Source organism: Zonotrichia albicollis, chromosome 29 (assembly GCF_047830755.1).
Source record: "Zonotrichia albicollis isolate bZonAlb1 chromosome 29, bZonAlb1.hap1, whole genome shotgun sequence".
Classification (NCBI taxonomy): Eukaryota; Metazoa; Chordata; class Aves; order Passeriformes; family Passerellidae; genus Zonotrichia; species Zonotrichia albicollis.
Genome location: NC_133847.1, coordinates 1,332,858 through 1,348,655, shown reverse-complemented (window position 1 = coordinate 1,348,655; position 15,798 = coordinate 1,332,858). Strand labels below are relative to the sequence as shown.

The 15,798-nt window shown below is 44.8% G+C and overlaps 1 protein-coding gene across 4 annotated transcripts in view; it reads left to right on the top strand.

The window, feature by feature from the left end:
* The window catches only part of CERS4 (ceramide synthase 4), a 44,779-nt gene extending 29,681 nt beyond the window's left edge, over positions 1–15,098 (top strand). For all 4 annotated transcript variants that reach the window (XM_074528628.1, XM_074528627.1, XM_074528626.1 and 1 more), the window contains exons 4-11: positions 1,260–1,378; positions 3,429–3,486; positions 5,908–5,958; positions 9,701–9,793; positions 10,410–10,538; positions 10,792–10,898; positions 11,206–11,362; positions 13,979–15,098. In XM_074528628.1, the coding sequence (XP_074384729.1) occupies positions 1,260–1,378; positions 3,429–3,486; positions 5,908–5,958; positions 9,701–9,793; positions 10,410–10,538; positions 10,792–10,898; positions 11,206–11,362; positions 13,979–14,170 (906 nt within the window). In that variant the 3' untranslated portion in view covers positions 14,171–15,098. The remainder of the gene's footprint in view (positions 1–1,259; positions 1,379–3,428; positions 3,487–5,907; positions 5,959–9,700; positions 9,794–10,409; positions 10,539–10,791; positions 10,899–11,205; positions 11,363–13,978) is intronic.
* Positions 15,099–15,798: the final 700 nt, after the last annotated feature.

Below are 15,798 nucleotides of genomic sequence, written 5' to 3'. Positions count from 1 at the left end.
AGCCAGCCCATCTCTGCAGCAGTGGGAAGGAGTGTTCTGAGGGACACTTGTCCATGGTTGACCTTCCTCTTGCCTTTCTGTCCCCAAAATCCAGACATTTCTCAGTGTAACTGCTGCTGTGTCAGAGATCTAACTCAAGGCCTGGCTTTGCCTGCAGGTTTTTCCTGTGGCTCTTCCTTGCACCAAGTGGTGCTTTTTCAGATCTGGGACAGTGGAACAGACCCTCACCATGGGACAGCAGTGTGAGGTGAAGCAGAAGCTGCTGCTTGGCTCTCTCCCCTTGCTGGGTGCACCTCAGCCAGTCTGCTGCTCCCTTCCCCTCCATGAGCTCTCACACCACTGCTCAGAGGCAGCTTTTGCTTGTCCAGTACAATGTGAGATTTTGCAGTTCTTGGCAGCCATTTCTCGGGAGAATTCCACATGATGGAGCAGTTAGAGAATGTAAATTAACATCTCCATTTGTCTCCACCTCCAGAAAACGGCTCATAAAACAGCACATTTGAAAGCAGCATGTCTGAAAATTGGTAATCAACTTATTTTTGTACAGCATGCTTAAAGTATGTAGGCCAGTCTCACATGATACTAATTCAGGTAAATGCATTCCATGAAAAACTATTGCTTTACTTAAAAAATAAGGTTATCCATGATGACACCTCCTAGTAGGAATACAAAACATGACAAACTCTTAACAGCCTAAGGACAAGAAGGAAGGTAATTGCAGGATTTCTGTGAGTTATATATTGAAGAATTACCCCTAACAGGTTTACTGCAAGAGGAGAATATCCAGTAGGAAAATGATGTTGCCTCTGCTTATGACATCCACCATGATACTGTGTCAGAATTGCTGAGAGGCGTGACGAGGTTCAGTGCAGAACCATAAAATAGGATTTAAGCTGCAGTGATCTTTACTGGAGTGACAGATTTTAAGGATTTGATCCCTGAAGACAGGGTGAGGAAGTGATTAGGCTACAAAATCATGTGAGGGAACAAGACCAGTTTAAAATTGGGGAAGTTAACATAAAAAAATGAGAACTTTCAACATTAGTATTTATAACCAATTGATTAGAGGTGAATGGAAAGATTTTCTACAATCCAAGATCTTTACCCTGGGAGTGGACAGCTTTCAGAAGGATGCCTTGGCTTGAACAGACTTAGGCTGGCCAGAGGCTCCAGCTGGGCTCTGTGGTGGGTCAGATGAGATAATTCCCTGTCTGACCTTTGAATCTGGATCTGAGCCTGCTGCCTCACCTCTTTTCCAGGGCGAGCTGCTCAGTTTAGCCAAGCAATGTGACCTGCCAGTGAGGAAGGTGGAGAAGTGGTTCCGGCACCGGAGGAACATGGACCGGCCCAGCCTGTCCAAGAAGTTCAGCGAGGCCTGGTGAGCAGGAGCACAAGCCATGAACCCAGGTTTTCATGGGAGCTGAGCTGCACAGACAGCTCACTGCCTCCTACTGAACCTTGCCCTCCATCCCTGTGCAGAGAGATCCCAGCTCCCTGTGTGCCCTCCATCCCTCCAGAGAGATCCCAGCTCCCTGTGTGCCCTCCATCCCTACACAGAGATCCCAGCTCCCTCCACAGAAAGCATCTTGGGTTTCCCTGACCCACTTGGCTCTGCTATTACTCTCTGCTGCTTCTCTGTTACAGAAACATTTCTTGCTTTTCCCCATTATTTGCAATCCCAAATCTCCTTTTGCTTTTGTTCCTTTATTTCTTATCAGGCCCTTGTTTCTGACCTTTCCTGACTTTGTGACACTGGCATCCTGCTTTGACACACATTTGAACCTGAAAAACTCTCTGCTGTTTACATCTTAGTGCTTTGCTGTTGCTTCAGTTCCTACTATAAAGGCATCCTTTCTGCTGCCTTCCCCATAGTTTCCCTTTCTGCATAGATTCCTTCTGCTGCACCTTTTCTGCAACTGTTTTGCACACTCTTGCTTTCAAAAGCTACAGGTGACAGGCTGGATTGGATTCTGCTGTCATTTTTCTTCAGCATCCTGAAAGTCACAAACCAGCATCCTTCCACGGGGGTGGAAATTTGTGAGCAAAGAGCAAAAACTGCCTTGGAAACAGCTGTGTGGAAATCCACCTTGTTATGTGGAGGCACAAAATAAATTTCAGGACAGACAGATTTGCATGTCAGTCCTGGCTCAGCTTTCCACAGAAAAGGAGGGTTCTCCACAGGTTGTTGGAATGCCTCATTTGCAAGGGGCTGCTCTGCTATTTGTGTAAGGAATTGGGCTCCCCCAGGAAAGCCACATAAGCAAAAGAAATTATTAAATACCTGGAGTACTATCTATCTAAATAGTACTACACCTGGAGTTCATCTATCTAAAAGTGTGTATCTGTATCCATTGGGTAGGCGTCAGCTTTGGGCTCATCAGCATGTGCCCCATTTAACACTCCACCTGTAATTTGAAACCCCTGCATAAAAACCCTAATTCAAAAAGAAAAGGATGTATATTATTTATTTCTAATATTCCATATAGTTACAAATATTTACAGAAACAGGGAAAAAGGAGTTGTTTATTTATAAACAATGTTTATTCTCTCTCCATCTGGATGAAATATCAGCCCTCCCTGCACTTGTAGTAAATAGTAACAGTAAGTAGGAAACAGTAAATCATTTTCTGCCTCAGCCCTCTGAGGATAGAGTCCTTCCCCTGGCCCTCTGTTGCCATGTGCAGTCTGTAGACAGAATGTCTCTCTGATGTGACACAGCAGCTTTACAGTTTATTTTTGTCTTGGAATTCCTGGGGCTTTCATTGACAGGTGGAGTCTCTCAAAATGCAGTTATGTCTGAATTGTTGTGGAGATTTTTGGAAATTAAAGGACTAGTTTAGACAGTTTTACTCCTTTTCATATTTCCTGTGGTTCATTTATTAATAACTTGTTTATTCAGTTGGGCTGAATTTCCCCCATTCCTTACTATTGTGTGTGAATATTCGGGTGACCTGCCTCTGTCCACTGAACTGGGCAAACAGTTTGTTGTATTTCTGTGTGGGTTTAATGTTGGAAAGTAATTTCTGGCTCCTCACTGGGCCAAACATGACAGTAATTAGTTACTGTGCATGATAACAAATTTAGCAGGCTGTATCTCCAAAGGCCTAGGAGAGAGATTGGCATTGTTTCACTTTTGGAAATGCATCTGCTACTGCTGGGAAGCTTTGGGATTATTCTCCTCAGGATTTCAGTCAGCAAGATTCTTGTGTCCCCTGCCATCTCTACAGCAAAGGAATTGCTCTTTGTGAAGTCTGTGAAATGTGCTGGTAAAATGCAAAGAGCTGATCCTGTTTTGGTCAAAACTTGAACATACTAACGTGTCTTTGCCTTAATAGTGTTATTCTTTTAATTAGTGTGAGGATACACAGACTTGGAGCTCAGGGGTTAATGCATGGGATTCTAACGCCCTTTTTTTTGTTTGTTTGTAGCTGGAGATTTACATTTTACATCATTTCTTTCTTCACTGGACTCGCTGTGCTGTATGATGTGAGTACACACGCTGTTCTACCCGGCCAATGCCTGCAGGAATGGCAGAGTTTGTTGTCAAACATGCCTTTTCAGATCTTCTAGAGGTTTTCCATACAGGTTGGTGTGTATCCCCTGCACAGCACCCTTAGGAGACCACAGACATACTGGACCATGCCTGTTTTAAGGACTCCAGAACCAAGATGTTTCCTCTTCTTCTGGCAAAGCAGAAAGCAATTGAGATTGTATAAAAGTAAATTTCTGCAGGGTAAGAGATAGAACACTTACCTAAACTGGAAGCTGCAGGGCCTGTTTGTGTGTTGTACCCAATACCTCTTTAAGGCAAATAAATTTGGCTTCCTTTGGAGCATGGACTGCAATTTAATAATTTTATTTGCTAATATTGTTTTCCTTACCCAGGATGTGATTGGTTGAGGCTCATGCCTCAGCCTTTTCTCTAATTTGCTAAATAGTGAGTTCTCTTCATACAATTTGTACTGCCTCATCAGGCAGAAGTGGTGACAGGAGCCATGGGTGTGCTCTTGTCCCTGAGCTGTGGTCACTGAGCTGGGACTGGGGGCATTGGCCATCTGCTCCCTCTGTTTTCAAGGCTCCCCTGACTCTTTTGCTGTGCCTGGTTCCCTGGGTGAGATTTGCAAAAGTCTTCTGGTACAGTCTGATGAGTTAAGCGATGTAAAATGTGCACGTCCCAGGGCAGCAGGCACAAACTCTCCTTGTAGCCTCTCATTGTAACACGTGAAGGACGTTTAATTTACACAGATTTTAAGTCAGATTTTAAGGTACTCAAAAGTATGAGGAATAGAGAATGAGCTAGCTGAGGAGTGAAGGTATCTGAGCCCCAGCTGCAGTGATCTGTGGATTTGTACATCAAAACAGAAGACTGTTCTTTGAGACCAGATTTGAAATTTGGTCTGCATGATCTACTTAGCATTGTACAAGAGCCCTGTGGCAAGAAGGGACAAAATCATATTCTTCAGCATGTTGTCTGTCCATTATATGGATGAAATACCATTTTCACTTTTTGTGATCCATGTCTTTATTCAACACACATCTTACAATTTTCACAAAAAAGGGAGACATCCATCCTACAGATAGCGCCTCTAGATCCTGTAGCAAATATATTATTCTGTTGCCTAAATTGTACTAAAAGGACTACTTTAAAAAGAAGGACAAAGAATTAACATGACAAGGCATATATACCTGTGACATGTTCTGACTTTCACAGGTTTATTTTGTAACCTGAGTAGCTTTTAAATGTGTGTTTGTTTTTGTGAAACTCCCTTCTTTCTTTAGGAAAAAACCAAATGTTTAAATTCTGCATTAGTAGTTTTAAACTGGCAGCAAAAACCTCTGCATGTAAGTCAGTGAAACAGCCTGTAACAAAGGAAAGTTGTCTTCCAGCAGGCCACTAGAAATCAGCTATGTTTGCTGAGAATAGAGGAATGATGAAATTCAGGGATCTGGAGTTCCTTTCTAGCTTAGGTAAACAGTATGCCGTAGTTGTTTGGTAGTTTTTGCTTTGTGCTTCCTGGTTCTATATCACACATCTCTCCTGGTTCTGCACATGCATTTGCTGTAAATTCTATTCCCAGCCTCACTCTCAGTCAGCAGGAACCGTGTCTGTTCCAAATGACCACTGCACCTAAAACCACTGCCTCCTGCTTTGCCTCTGTATTGCCCACACAATAGTGGGGCAGTGCTCAGTGGGAAGAAGCAATGCTGCCTTCTTGCCTGAGCTCTGATACCTGGAACCCTGTAGAACTTAAAGAAAGTTACCCCCATAGGTGTGAGGCATTGCTGTGTTCTGTGAGCTCTGACCCAGCCTGGGCACAGCTCCATGCAGGGAGGACTCTTGGGCACTGCAGTTGCCATATTTCTATAAAGGTTTCAAAACTGCTGGTTTCTAAACTACCAATTTTATATTGAACAGAGCAAGATCTTTTCAGAGGTTCATTACTTAACAAACTGCAGCATAACCTTCACTGTTAAAGGAAAAAAATACATACCTGACACACCAGTTTTCAACCTTCTATCCACATTTAAGTGTTATTGTCTAAATCACAGGTATTCCTAATGAAATACTTGTAAGATTATTTTTAAATGCTCAAAAACATCACCACCACCTCAAGCTTGCAGAAGAGGGCAAAAAGTTGGGAGAAGTCTTCTCTGAGCTATTTTATTTAGAACAGTTAAATAGTGTGTGAGATTTCAGGCAAATAGCCACAATTTGGAAATGTCACAAGCAGATGCAAGTCCTTGTAATGGAAATCTCTTGGCAATTGGATTCCAGACAGTGAGACCAGCTCTGCCTGTAATAAAAGACAACAAAGTCTATAGTAGTAACAAACTAAAGGAATTAGACAACTGATAAGTAAAGAACTCCTCTGACATTCTCACATACGTGTTGCATTTTTGTTGCAGAAGCCTTGGCTTTGGGACCATAGAGAGTGCTGGACAGGATATCCACAACAGGTGAGTCACACAAGAAGGAGAATTGCTGTTATCAGTCTTGTATTGTGTTTCTGTATTTTTGAAAAACAAGTTATAATAGTGACAAGAAGAGGAAACTGAATTAAATTCAGACACAGAAGACCTAAGAATTCAAAGTCAGACCCTCATCTGGAGAGAACATCTTTGTACCTGGTCTCATCTAATGCAAGAGAAGATGAATTGGCAGAGCACTTTGTCACTACCAAGAGAAAATGATGACTTATGTTCCAGGGGTTTTGTCTGACAGTCAAAGCTAGAGCAAGACCCCTTGACTGTATGTGGAGGTTGCAAACCCATAAAGAGAAAAGTAATGCCCAATTCTAACAGCATGAGGCACAGGAAATGTAATGGGGCCAATGACTGAAGAGTGAGGCAGTGCCTTGGAGGATGAGTCTCTGAACAATCCAGTATTGCTTGAAGATAAAAATTTTAGGGGCAAGTCTGTAGTTCTGTGTAAAAATTAAACCATACAAACAAGTGGGGCTTGAATAGGAAGGTAAGACTGCAAGGATCACTTGGCTCCCTCTGTCTCCTGCTCTGTACATTGTGATCCATGTCTTGTCAAAACAATGGGAGCCTCCATAAGGGCACGCAGTGATGCACTGACCCTGGCTGGCCACAGTGTGCCCACCAAGCCCATTTTTCTCTCCCCTCCTCAAATGGAAAGGGGGGAGAAAATATAGAAAAGGCTCATGGGTTGATATAAGGACAGGGAGAGAGCATACCCAGTTGCCATCAAAGGTAAAACAGGCTGGACTTGGGGAAAAATTATTTTAATTTACTGTTAGTGAAATAAGAGTAGTTCAATAAGAAATAAACCCAAATCTTAAAAGCACGTTCCTGCACCCTTCCCTTCTTCCTGGGCTTAACTTCACCCCCACATTCTCCACCTCCTGCCCTGCAGTGGTGCAGTGAGATGTGGAATGGGGGTTGTGGTCAGTCCATCACACCTTGTCTCTGCTGCTCCTTCCTCCTGTTCTGGAGCAGGGTTCTCCAGCAGGACACAGCTCTCCATGAACCTCTCCACTGTGGGTCCTTCCCACAGGATGGGAAAGGACCATCCTGGGTCCAGCACAGGTTTACAGGTGCTGCCAGGAGCCTGCCCCAGCACAGGGTCTGCACAGGCTCAGAGCTTCCTTAAGCCACGTCCCCCTGCTCTAGTCAGGGCTCCTCCAGGGACTGCAGGTGGATTTCTGCTCCCTGTGGACCTCCATGGGCTGCAAGGCACAGCCTGTATCACCATGGCGGCTGGGGAGTCTCTGCTGCAGGACCAGGACCTCCTCTTCCTCCTCCTGCACTGACCTGAGGGTCTACAGCACTGTATCTCATATTCTCACTCCTCTCTCCACACCACTCTTGCCCAGCAGTTTTTCCCATTCTTAAATGCATCGTCCTTGAGCTGCTGGCACTATCATTCATGGAGCCAGTGGCAGATCCATCTTGGAGGTGTCTGGAGCTGGCTCTGTTGGACAGGGGCAGCTTCTGGCTTGTCACAGAAGCCACCCCTGCCCCCACCCCTCTAGCAAAACCTTTCTATGTAAATCCAAAGCACACTCATTTTCCAACATTTGTAACAACCAGAAAAGACCAAAACCAGGGTTGGTCGTGTCCCACTGGCAAAAAGCAAGTCAAGGACAAACCTGTGTATTAGCAGGAGCAACAAATGTATTAATTACAATTTCTACTAAACAGACCATGCTGTGCTACAGACAATGACAAAAGAAACACCAGTTCTCCCAAATAGTCAGATCTTTGGGGGAAAAAATAGCTTCTGATCCAGAGCTCCTGTTTGGATAACCTGGAGTGTGACCAGCACATAGCAGCTAGGGAGATGTTCATATCCTCCCTGTAAGCCCCAGGGCATCCAGCTGTGCTTCCTCTTGTGGCCAATTGCTGCTGCTACAAAGGAAAACAAACTAAAATTTATGAAGGCCATAAATAACCAGTTGGTATTAGGGAGCACGATACTTCATGCTCCTTTGAAAGTCGTTGCAAAGCCAGTTTGTTAATAGTAATTATTAATCAAATAGATTCAGGTTTAAGGAGGTCATATAATGCAACAACAGCAAAAATTGCTTGTTAAGTAACAAAATCTTGCTGAGTGGGTCTAAGCTTTCTGTTTCCCAGCTCTAAAAGCCCAGATATTTTACCCAAAAGAATGTGAATTACATTTCCTGCTGGGGTTGGATTTTCCCCCCATTAGTTTGATTAAACTGGAACATTTGTGACAGAGTGCAGGGTATCTGAAGCATCTTCAAGCCTAAAAAGGGAATGGTTTATTCAGCTACTCCTTCTCCACCATAATGAATTGGCTTATGTAGTTTTTAAAACTCTGTACTGTCTGCTCAGGAATCTGAATAATGTTGAATAAATCCTAAAAATATTCACGATCTTCATGGTGGTTCCCTAAATGTTTGACATGTTGTGGTAAAGTTGAATTTCCCCTGCTGTTTGATTTAATCTTGGCACAGATGACATTTAGTAAGCGAGTGTGTTGTTCAGTTGAACTATTTCCCCATGTAGCTGTGGGAGCCTGCTTTGTTGATTTGGTTGTAATATTGGGTTTTTGGTGCCTGTTTTTGGTAGCAGGGGGCTACAGAGGTGGCTTCTGTAAGAAGTTACCAGAATCCTCCTCCATGTCCAGCAGAGCCAGTCCCTGGTAGCTCCAAGTTGAACATGCCACTGGCCAAGGCTGGGCCAATTACAAATAGTGGCAACACCTCTGTGATAACAGATTTAAAAAGAAAAAGTTGTTGCACAGTTGTACTTCCAGCCAAAGAAGAGCAGTCTGAGAAATGGGAGCGGAACAACTCTGCAGACACCAAGGTCAGCGGACAAGGAGGGATAGGAGGTGCTCCAGGCACCAGAGCTGAGGTTCTTCTGCAGCTGAGGACCAGGGTGAAGCAGCTGTGCCCCTGCAGCCCCTGGGGATCCATGGGGATGTGGAGATCCCCCCACAGCCCCTGGGGATCCATGGGGATGAGAGATCCCCCCACAGCCTGTGGAAGAGGAGCCCACAGCCGAGCAGGGGGATGCCTGAGGAGGCTGTGGCCCCGTGGGAGGCCCATGGGGAGAGGAGCCCTGCTCCTGTGCTGCAGCAGCCTGTCCTTGAGGGAGACTGCACCCCACGGAGGGGTGACCCACGCCGCAGCAGTTTGGGAAGGACTGTTCTCCATGGGATGAGCTTATGTTGTGCCAGTTCACAGAGAGCTGTTGCCTGTGGGATGGACTCACACTGGAGAGGTTAATGAATAATTGTTTCCCATGGGAGGGACCCCACAGTGCAGCAGGAGAAGCCATGGGTGATGAACTGACCAAAACCCCCATTCCCATGTCCTTGCATCACTGGGGTTTGAGGTAGAGCTGGGAAGGAGAGAAGGGCTGGGAGAAAGGTGTTTCTAAGGGTTTATTTCACTTCTCATGATTATGCTCTGATTTTGTTAGCAATTAACTTAATTCATATCTCTAATTAGAGTCTGCTTTGCCCATGACTATATTTGATGAGCAATCTGTCCTGGTCCTTATCTCAACTCATGAACCTTTTGTTATATTTTCTCTCCTCTGCCTAGCTGTGCAGGGGAGTGACAGAGTGGCTTTGGTGACTGCCTGGCATCCAGTCAGCATCAACCCACTACAGTTGTCTTTTGCCTTGGAAGGAGTTTTCACTTGCAGCCCTTGCACTAATGTATCTGATGGGTGTTTCCCTGTCTGTCCCTCCTCACAGCCTCTCCAGCCCTCCCTGTTCTGGTACTACATGCTGGAGCTCTCCTTCTACTGGTCACTGGTGTTCACTTTGCCCTTTGACGTGAAGAGGAAGGTGAGTGGCAGTCTCAGGGGAGAATCAAGTACAAACAGGACTCAAGCTGAACACTTAGAGTGATCTCAGAGAGCATGTGTACAGTGACAGTCAAGGTTTTGTGGCAGTCTCTCCTTGCTCATTCACAGGAATTTTCATTACCACTCATTGGAAGTGGAGAATACTAGCCCTGATGTAGAAAGGTGCATAGTACTGTAGAGTTCTCAATCCAAACTTAAAATCCAAATATAAAAATTGCTCTTTTGTAACTCTTCTAGTCTGCGCTGATCATAGAGACGGGAAAAGAGGTGGCTTTCTGCCAGTAAAGCTGCTTGTGTTCCTGTCGCCAGTGTCCCAACAGACAGGGTGCAGCATCAGGCCATGGCTGGTGGAGGGAAAGAGTGTTCTTTGTTGTGAGATCCTCAGTTTACACCACAAGCTCTTCATTCCTGGGTCTCTTGGTTGCCTACATTTCTAGAATACATTTGGTAAAATAATTATGTGGGTAAGACTTTGTAGAGGGAGGTTTCTTAGTCACTAGGTAGAGAGATATCATTGCTACGTGCAGGAACCACGTTTAGACTGGGGCAGGAGGTACATTATGTGTTTTATTCTCTGCTGTTCCCCTTCTCATCAGGATTTCAAGGAGCAGATAGTCCATCATGCTGCCACCATCTTCCTGATCAGTTTTTCATACTGTGCCAACTACATCCGCATTGGGACACTGGTGATGGTGATTCATGATGCTTCTGATTGCTTCCTAGAGGTGAGCCAGGCAGAGCCTCATCAGCAATGGTGCTCTTCAGTCACAGAATGTCCTTCTGTCTAACATGGGCCAAGCACTGGGGTGTTCCTCAGATCCTCTGCTGCTCTGCTGACCCAGCCAAGGATGCCCAGCTGAGAGCTGGGCAGAGCTGTGGTTACCTGCATGCAGATTGTGTCACACATGTCTCATTAACCCCTTGGAGTGTGTGCAGATGCTGTCTTGGCTGCTGTTTAATTGTTCTTTCTCCTTCCAGCCAACTAAGATATTCAATTACATGAAGTGGAAAAGAACTTGTGACAGCCTCTTTATGATCTTCTCAGCTGTTTTCCTGATCAGCCGCCTGGTCATTTACCCCTACACGTGAGTCTGCTCATGAGGGGACAGGGAGGACCTGCCTCCTGAGAGACAGCAGGATTATCTGGGGCTGCAGCCTTTGGTTTGTCCTGGAGCATGGGTTTACCCCTTTGCACCTGCTCTTTGGGTTCATGGAGCAGTCCTGGAGCCCTGGCTCCATCCCATGTACCTCAGGTGGGAAATTGAGAGCTGGGATAGGTAAAGATGGAAAGGCTGATCTGAAACTTCCTCTGTGACTACAAATTTCTGGGGCTTAATTGTGGCCCTGTTAACCACATGCTTTCCCTCCACTGCAATCCCCTCTGTTTTACAGAGTGCTTTATAACACCTACTATTACTCCATGGAGATATTCCAACCCTTCTTTGGATACTACTTTGTGAATGTTCTCCTGATGATTCTGCAGCTGCTCCATGTCTTCTGGTCCTGCCTGATTATTCACATGGTCTACAAGTTCATCCTCCAGGGCACGGTATGCATCAGCTTGCACTGTCCTTTACATCACATGGGGGAGGGAGGGTCCACGTAGACTGCTTGAGAATACAGGGGTCCATCTGGCGTGGATTCCTTATTGTTCTATTGAAATTCTATATGCATATTTCCAACAGTGAGGTAGAAGGAAACTCAGTTGTAATAGGGAAAGTTGACCAAAAATTTTTTATTAATCACTACAATATTGGGTCCACTTCTGATGGTTATATTCAACAAAAATATGGATTGGACTCCAGGAGAGATGTCTGTGAACAATGCCAGTGACATCTGGGTAAAAATCCCAACACGTTGTGCAGTGTGATTTGCATTTGTAACAAGACTAAGAAATCAAGGAAGAGGAAATTGTCATGACTGGTGAGGTCAGTGTAAAAGTGTTTCCTTTATTGCACAGGATTTTTGAGTGCAATTTCACACAGTAGGTATTTCTGTCTAAACTAGCTGCCTGGGCTCTTCTTCCAGCAGTGGAAGGCAACAGGCATGCCCAAATTTTGATCCATTCCATACTTCACCTGGCAATGCTGCTCAACAGGCGCAAAGCAACCAGAGATGAGTTTCTGAGCTCCAGCTGTATAAACTGAAATGGAATGCATCCCACATCCCACTCTTTCTGGCCTGTAGTATTTGCTGTGAGACCAAAGTGCTGCTCAGCGTGTTCCCAAAATCAAAGCCATGGCTGGCCACGTGCCAAGGATGCAATCCAAAGGCGAGCAGTCAGTGCCTTGTGGGAAGTGACCTCAGAGCCCAGGATGATTTGTTTTAGTAGTATCCAACTGAGGAATTTTGTCTTACAGGAACTGAGAGCAATCATTAAAGGCTCCTTTTTATCCTGATTGTCCCCATTTTCTTTATCTGCCTTCCCTTAAGGTAGCACAGAGCAAATTGCTTGCAGATCAGGAAACAGGGCTGGAAATGAAGATACAACTGAATACAGCCTTTTATTGTTTTCCCAGTTTTTGTGTGGGCTGAATTACTACTGCCATTACTGTAGTGTAAAATGATGGGGTAATAAATAGTCTTGTTAGAAAGTAAAGAACCATCAGGGAAGAAAATCCTGAAGCATATCCATAATTTTTCCTATTTTATCTAAAATGGATATGCCAGATTTGATATAAAAAATATATTTGAAAACTTTCTGTACTGAGCAGTAAAAAGCAAAAAAGAATTGTCCTAAACAGATCCGTTTCAATGACAATATTTTGTAGCCCAAAGCAATATCAGCAAGAATACAGGACATTCTCTCTTTGAGAGCTACAAAACTTTTGCTGCAATCAGTTCATGTTCTTCTTGCAGGCCTTTCTGGTCTCCATGGTTTTCCTCTCTGGCTACAGAATAATCTTTACCACCTTCTCACATGATGTTTCCTAATCCCAAGTAATTAGTACTCAGCCTAGATCCTGAAGTACAAGTTTCATTCCCTCATAGAGGGAGCAGCTTTATAGTTCCTTTGGGAATCTTGCCAGATTTAACGCCTCAGCCACATTCTCTGGCTATAAATGGATATATTTAGAAATATTGACTATTATTTGTCCTTATGCTGCAGGTCCAGACTCCTGCATATTTCCTGATCTGTCAGTTCCAGAGTGATCCAAGGTGCAGGTTGTTCACAGCAGATCCTATCTCCCACCCATATTGTCCTTGGAGGTAGAATGAATTCAGTGCAAATTTAGATTTTTACAAATCCTGTCTGCATCTGGTTGTAGTGATCTCTGGAAAGAGCATGAGCTGAAATAAAGTTCTCAGTATGATCTGGGAGATCTCAAGAAGAATGGACATCCATACATGGAGACTAAATTTCTGGGCAGCACCTGATTTTCCCCTGAGCAGTTTCTAAAGCTGAGGTCACAGAAGGGGTTTGCAGCTTTCCCTCTGTCCAACAAGGAGTGTGACACTGTGAATTTGTCCCCAATATTGGCATCTTATATGGGAGAGCAGAGACAGCCTGAGAAGCCAGGAAGTGCTGAGCTGCTTTTTTCTAAGCTGTCATTTTATTCCATTATTTCTTTTTTGCCTTCCCTTTAAGGCAGATAATTAAATACTTAGGAGTGAATTACAGGTCCCTCAGTCAATAAACAACAAGAGGAAAAACCTGACCATAAACCTGAATGCAGTCAGAGTGGAGTGGCTTTGTGTTGAGCCTTTGGGAAGCACGTTTCCAGCCTGTCCCCAGTGTTGTCAGCCTATAGCCACCCAGGCCGTGTAGGCACAAGTTAGCTCCTTGTCCCTTTTGGAAAGTGTAATCGAGCTTGACTCACTGCCTACCCATCCTTCTCCCTCCTGCTGGTGACCAGGGCAGCAACGTGGATCTCCTCAGGCTTGCACAGTTGTCCTCAGTCCTGGGCATTTGTGGTTTTGCTCTGCTTTGCAGCCTGTAATTCCTAATTTCAGGAATTATGTGTATCAGGGATGTGTATCAGGGTCACAGATGAGATTCCAGTGAGGCTGAAAGCAAAGAGGCAGGGAGAATCTGCTCCCAAGGGTGATGTGAAGGCTGAAGGGAGCTGAGGCAGCAGGGGCATGGTCAGCCTGTGGCTCAGCCATCACTGCTGCTTGTGCAAATGCTCTGTTTATCTGGCTTCTCACTCACCTGCCTTTGTAGATGGACAAGGACATGAGAAGTGACACAGAAGAAAGTGACAAGGATGAAGAAAGAGATAAAATTAGAGAAAAGGAGAAAAATGGGATCACGTGTTTCAGCAACGTCACAAGCAATGGTTACATCCAGAGGAATGGATCTGAGCCCCTGGACAACAGAGCCCACCGTGCCAATGGCCATGCCAAGGAAAGATAGCTGCTGTCCTGTGCTGCTGGCCTGGCCTCCAGCAACCCCAGGCCACCATCTGTAGAAACAGTTTTGCTCACTGTGTAGATAAACTGGAGTGCAATTGCAGTATTGTAGCTGAATTCCTGCTTCCCATAAACCAAAGTGTTTATAGCCAGTGGATATTTGAAGGAAGTTTTTTGTCTTCCTTCAGTAAAAGCTTACTATAGATTGTAGCCTCAAAACAGATAGCAAGGGATCAAAGTGGTTTGACTTGTATTAAGACTGTACCATAATTGTTGTCAAATGTGTTAATCTTGAAAAATACTTTAAAAATAAGAAGGTGGATAAACTCTGGCAGTGTCAAGTTTTACCCACCTAATGTTTGATAGGAATCTGTTTGGCCTGGATCAGCTTCTGGAGGCCCTGACCTATTGCCAGTAATTATTATGGCTGACGAGTGACAAATGTTATCACTGGGATACCTCTTCTAAGAAAACAGGTGCCCCGTATGCACTCACAAAATTAAAACTGAGTATAGTGAAATGAAAGCTTTTGAAAGGCATAAGATAAAACATGCTCTTCTCAAGGGAGGTACTCTTTGTGCCAGTGACCATTTTTGTAATGTGTGGATCTCAGTCCCTACTTACTGCCCCTAAGCTCCAAAGCCCAGGCTGGAGGAGTACCCGCACAAATCACATTGGAAGAGCTGGGAAGTCCAGACAGCTGTTTCTCAACACTTAGAATTGGACTCAATGATCCTTGCGGGTCCCTTCCAACACATAAAATTCTGTAATTCTGTGACAATTGAAAGTTGGAAGCACATGTTGTGTTTGCTGTGATCTGAGCGTATGGTCCCACCTCTCTGCGGGTGCTGTGCTCAGGAGGGATACTGAAATGCTACATCATTTTGTACTACTGAATGTAAATGTTCTTTATAAATTACTTTTAAAGGTTTGATTGTCTGGTCTCTTTTCTACTTCTTTAACCACCAGGAGGTAAACCTGGCTGGCTGCAGGTGGATGTGTGATTGGGGAGACCCACGTGGGTGCCATTGGCAAGGGGAAGGTGCTGCCTGCCCAGGACACACAGCCACACTGAGCCGTGCCAGTAAAGACCTGCAGCTGCCACCTTTGTCTCCTGTTAGTAAGACTGTGTTTAGCCCTGTAACAAGGGACAATTTGGAACACCCCTACACTAGACTTAGGGGCAGGCCAGGTTACTTGGTACTGCCAGGACAATGGCAAGTCCAAGGTGACAACACTGGGGAGCTGCTTTGGCCTTGCTAGGGTGGGAGGAGAGAAATTAATATCTGTTCCTTTTTTCTGAGGTTTTAGGAGGCTAGGGAAGCTCTCTGTTGTAAAATCACATCACCTCTCCTCCCAGGAGCAGAATGCTTCCCAGAGTCTGCATAATGCCCAATGGAGCCAGTGTATGTTAATGCCTGCTGGATTTGACCCTCAGGGCTTTGTTGTGCCCCTGAAGACTGAGATAAGCTTGTTAGGAGGCAGATCTGGTTCTTATGAAAGATACATCAAAGATACAGGAGAGCTGTTGGATTTGAGCAAGAATTACTGAGTGCTGCCTTTAGCTGAGCATAACAGTCATGACTCATTGAGGCAGATCAGCTGGTGAATTTGTTTTCTTGCCATCAACTT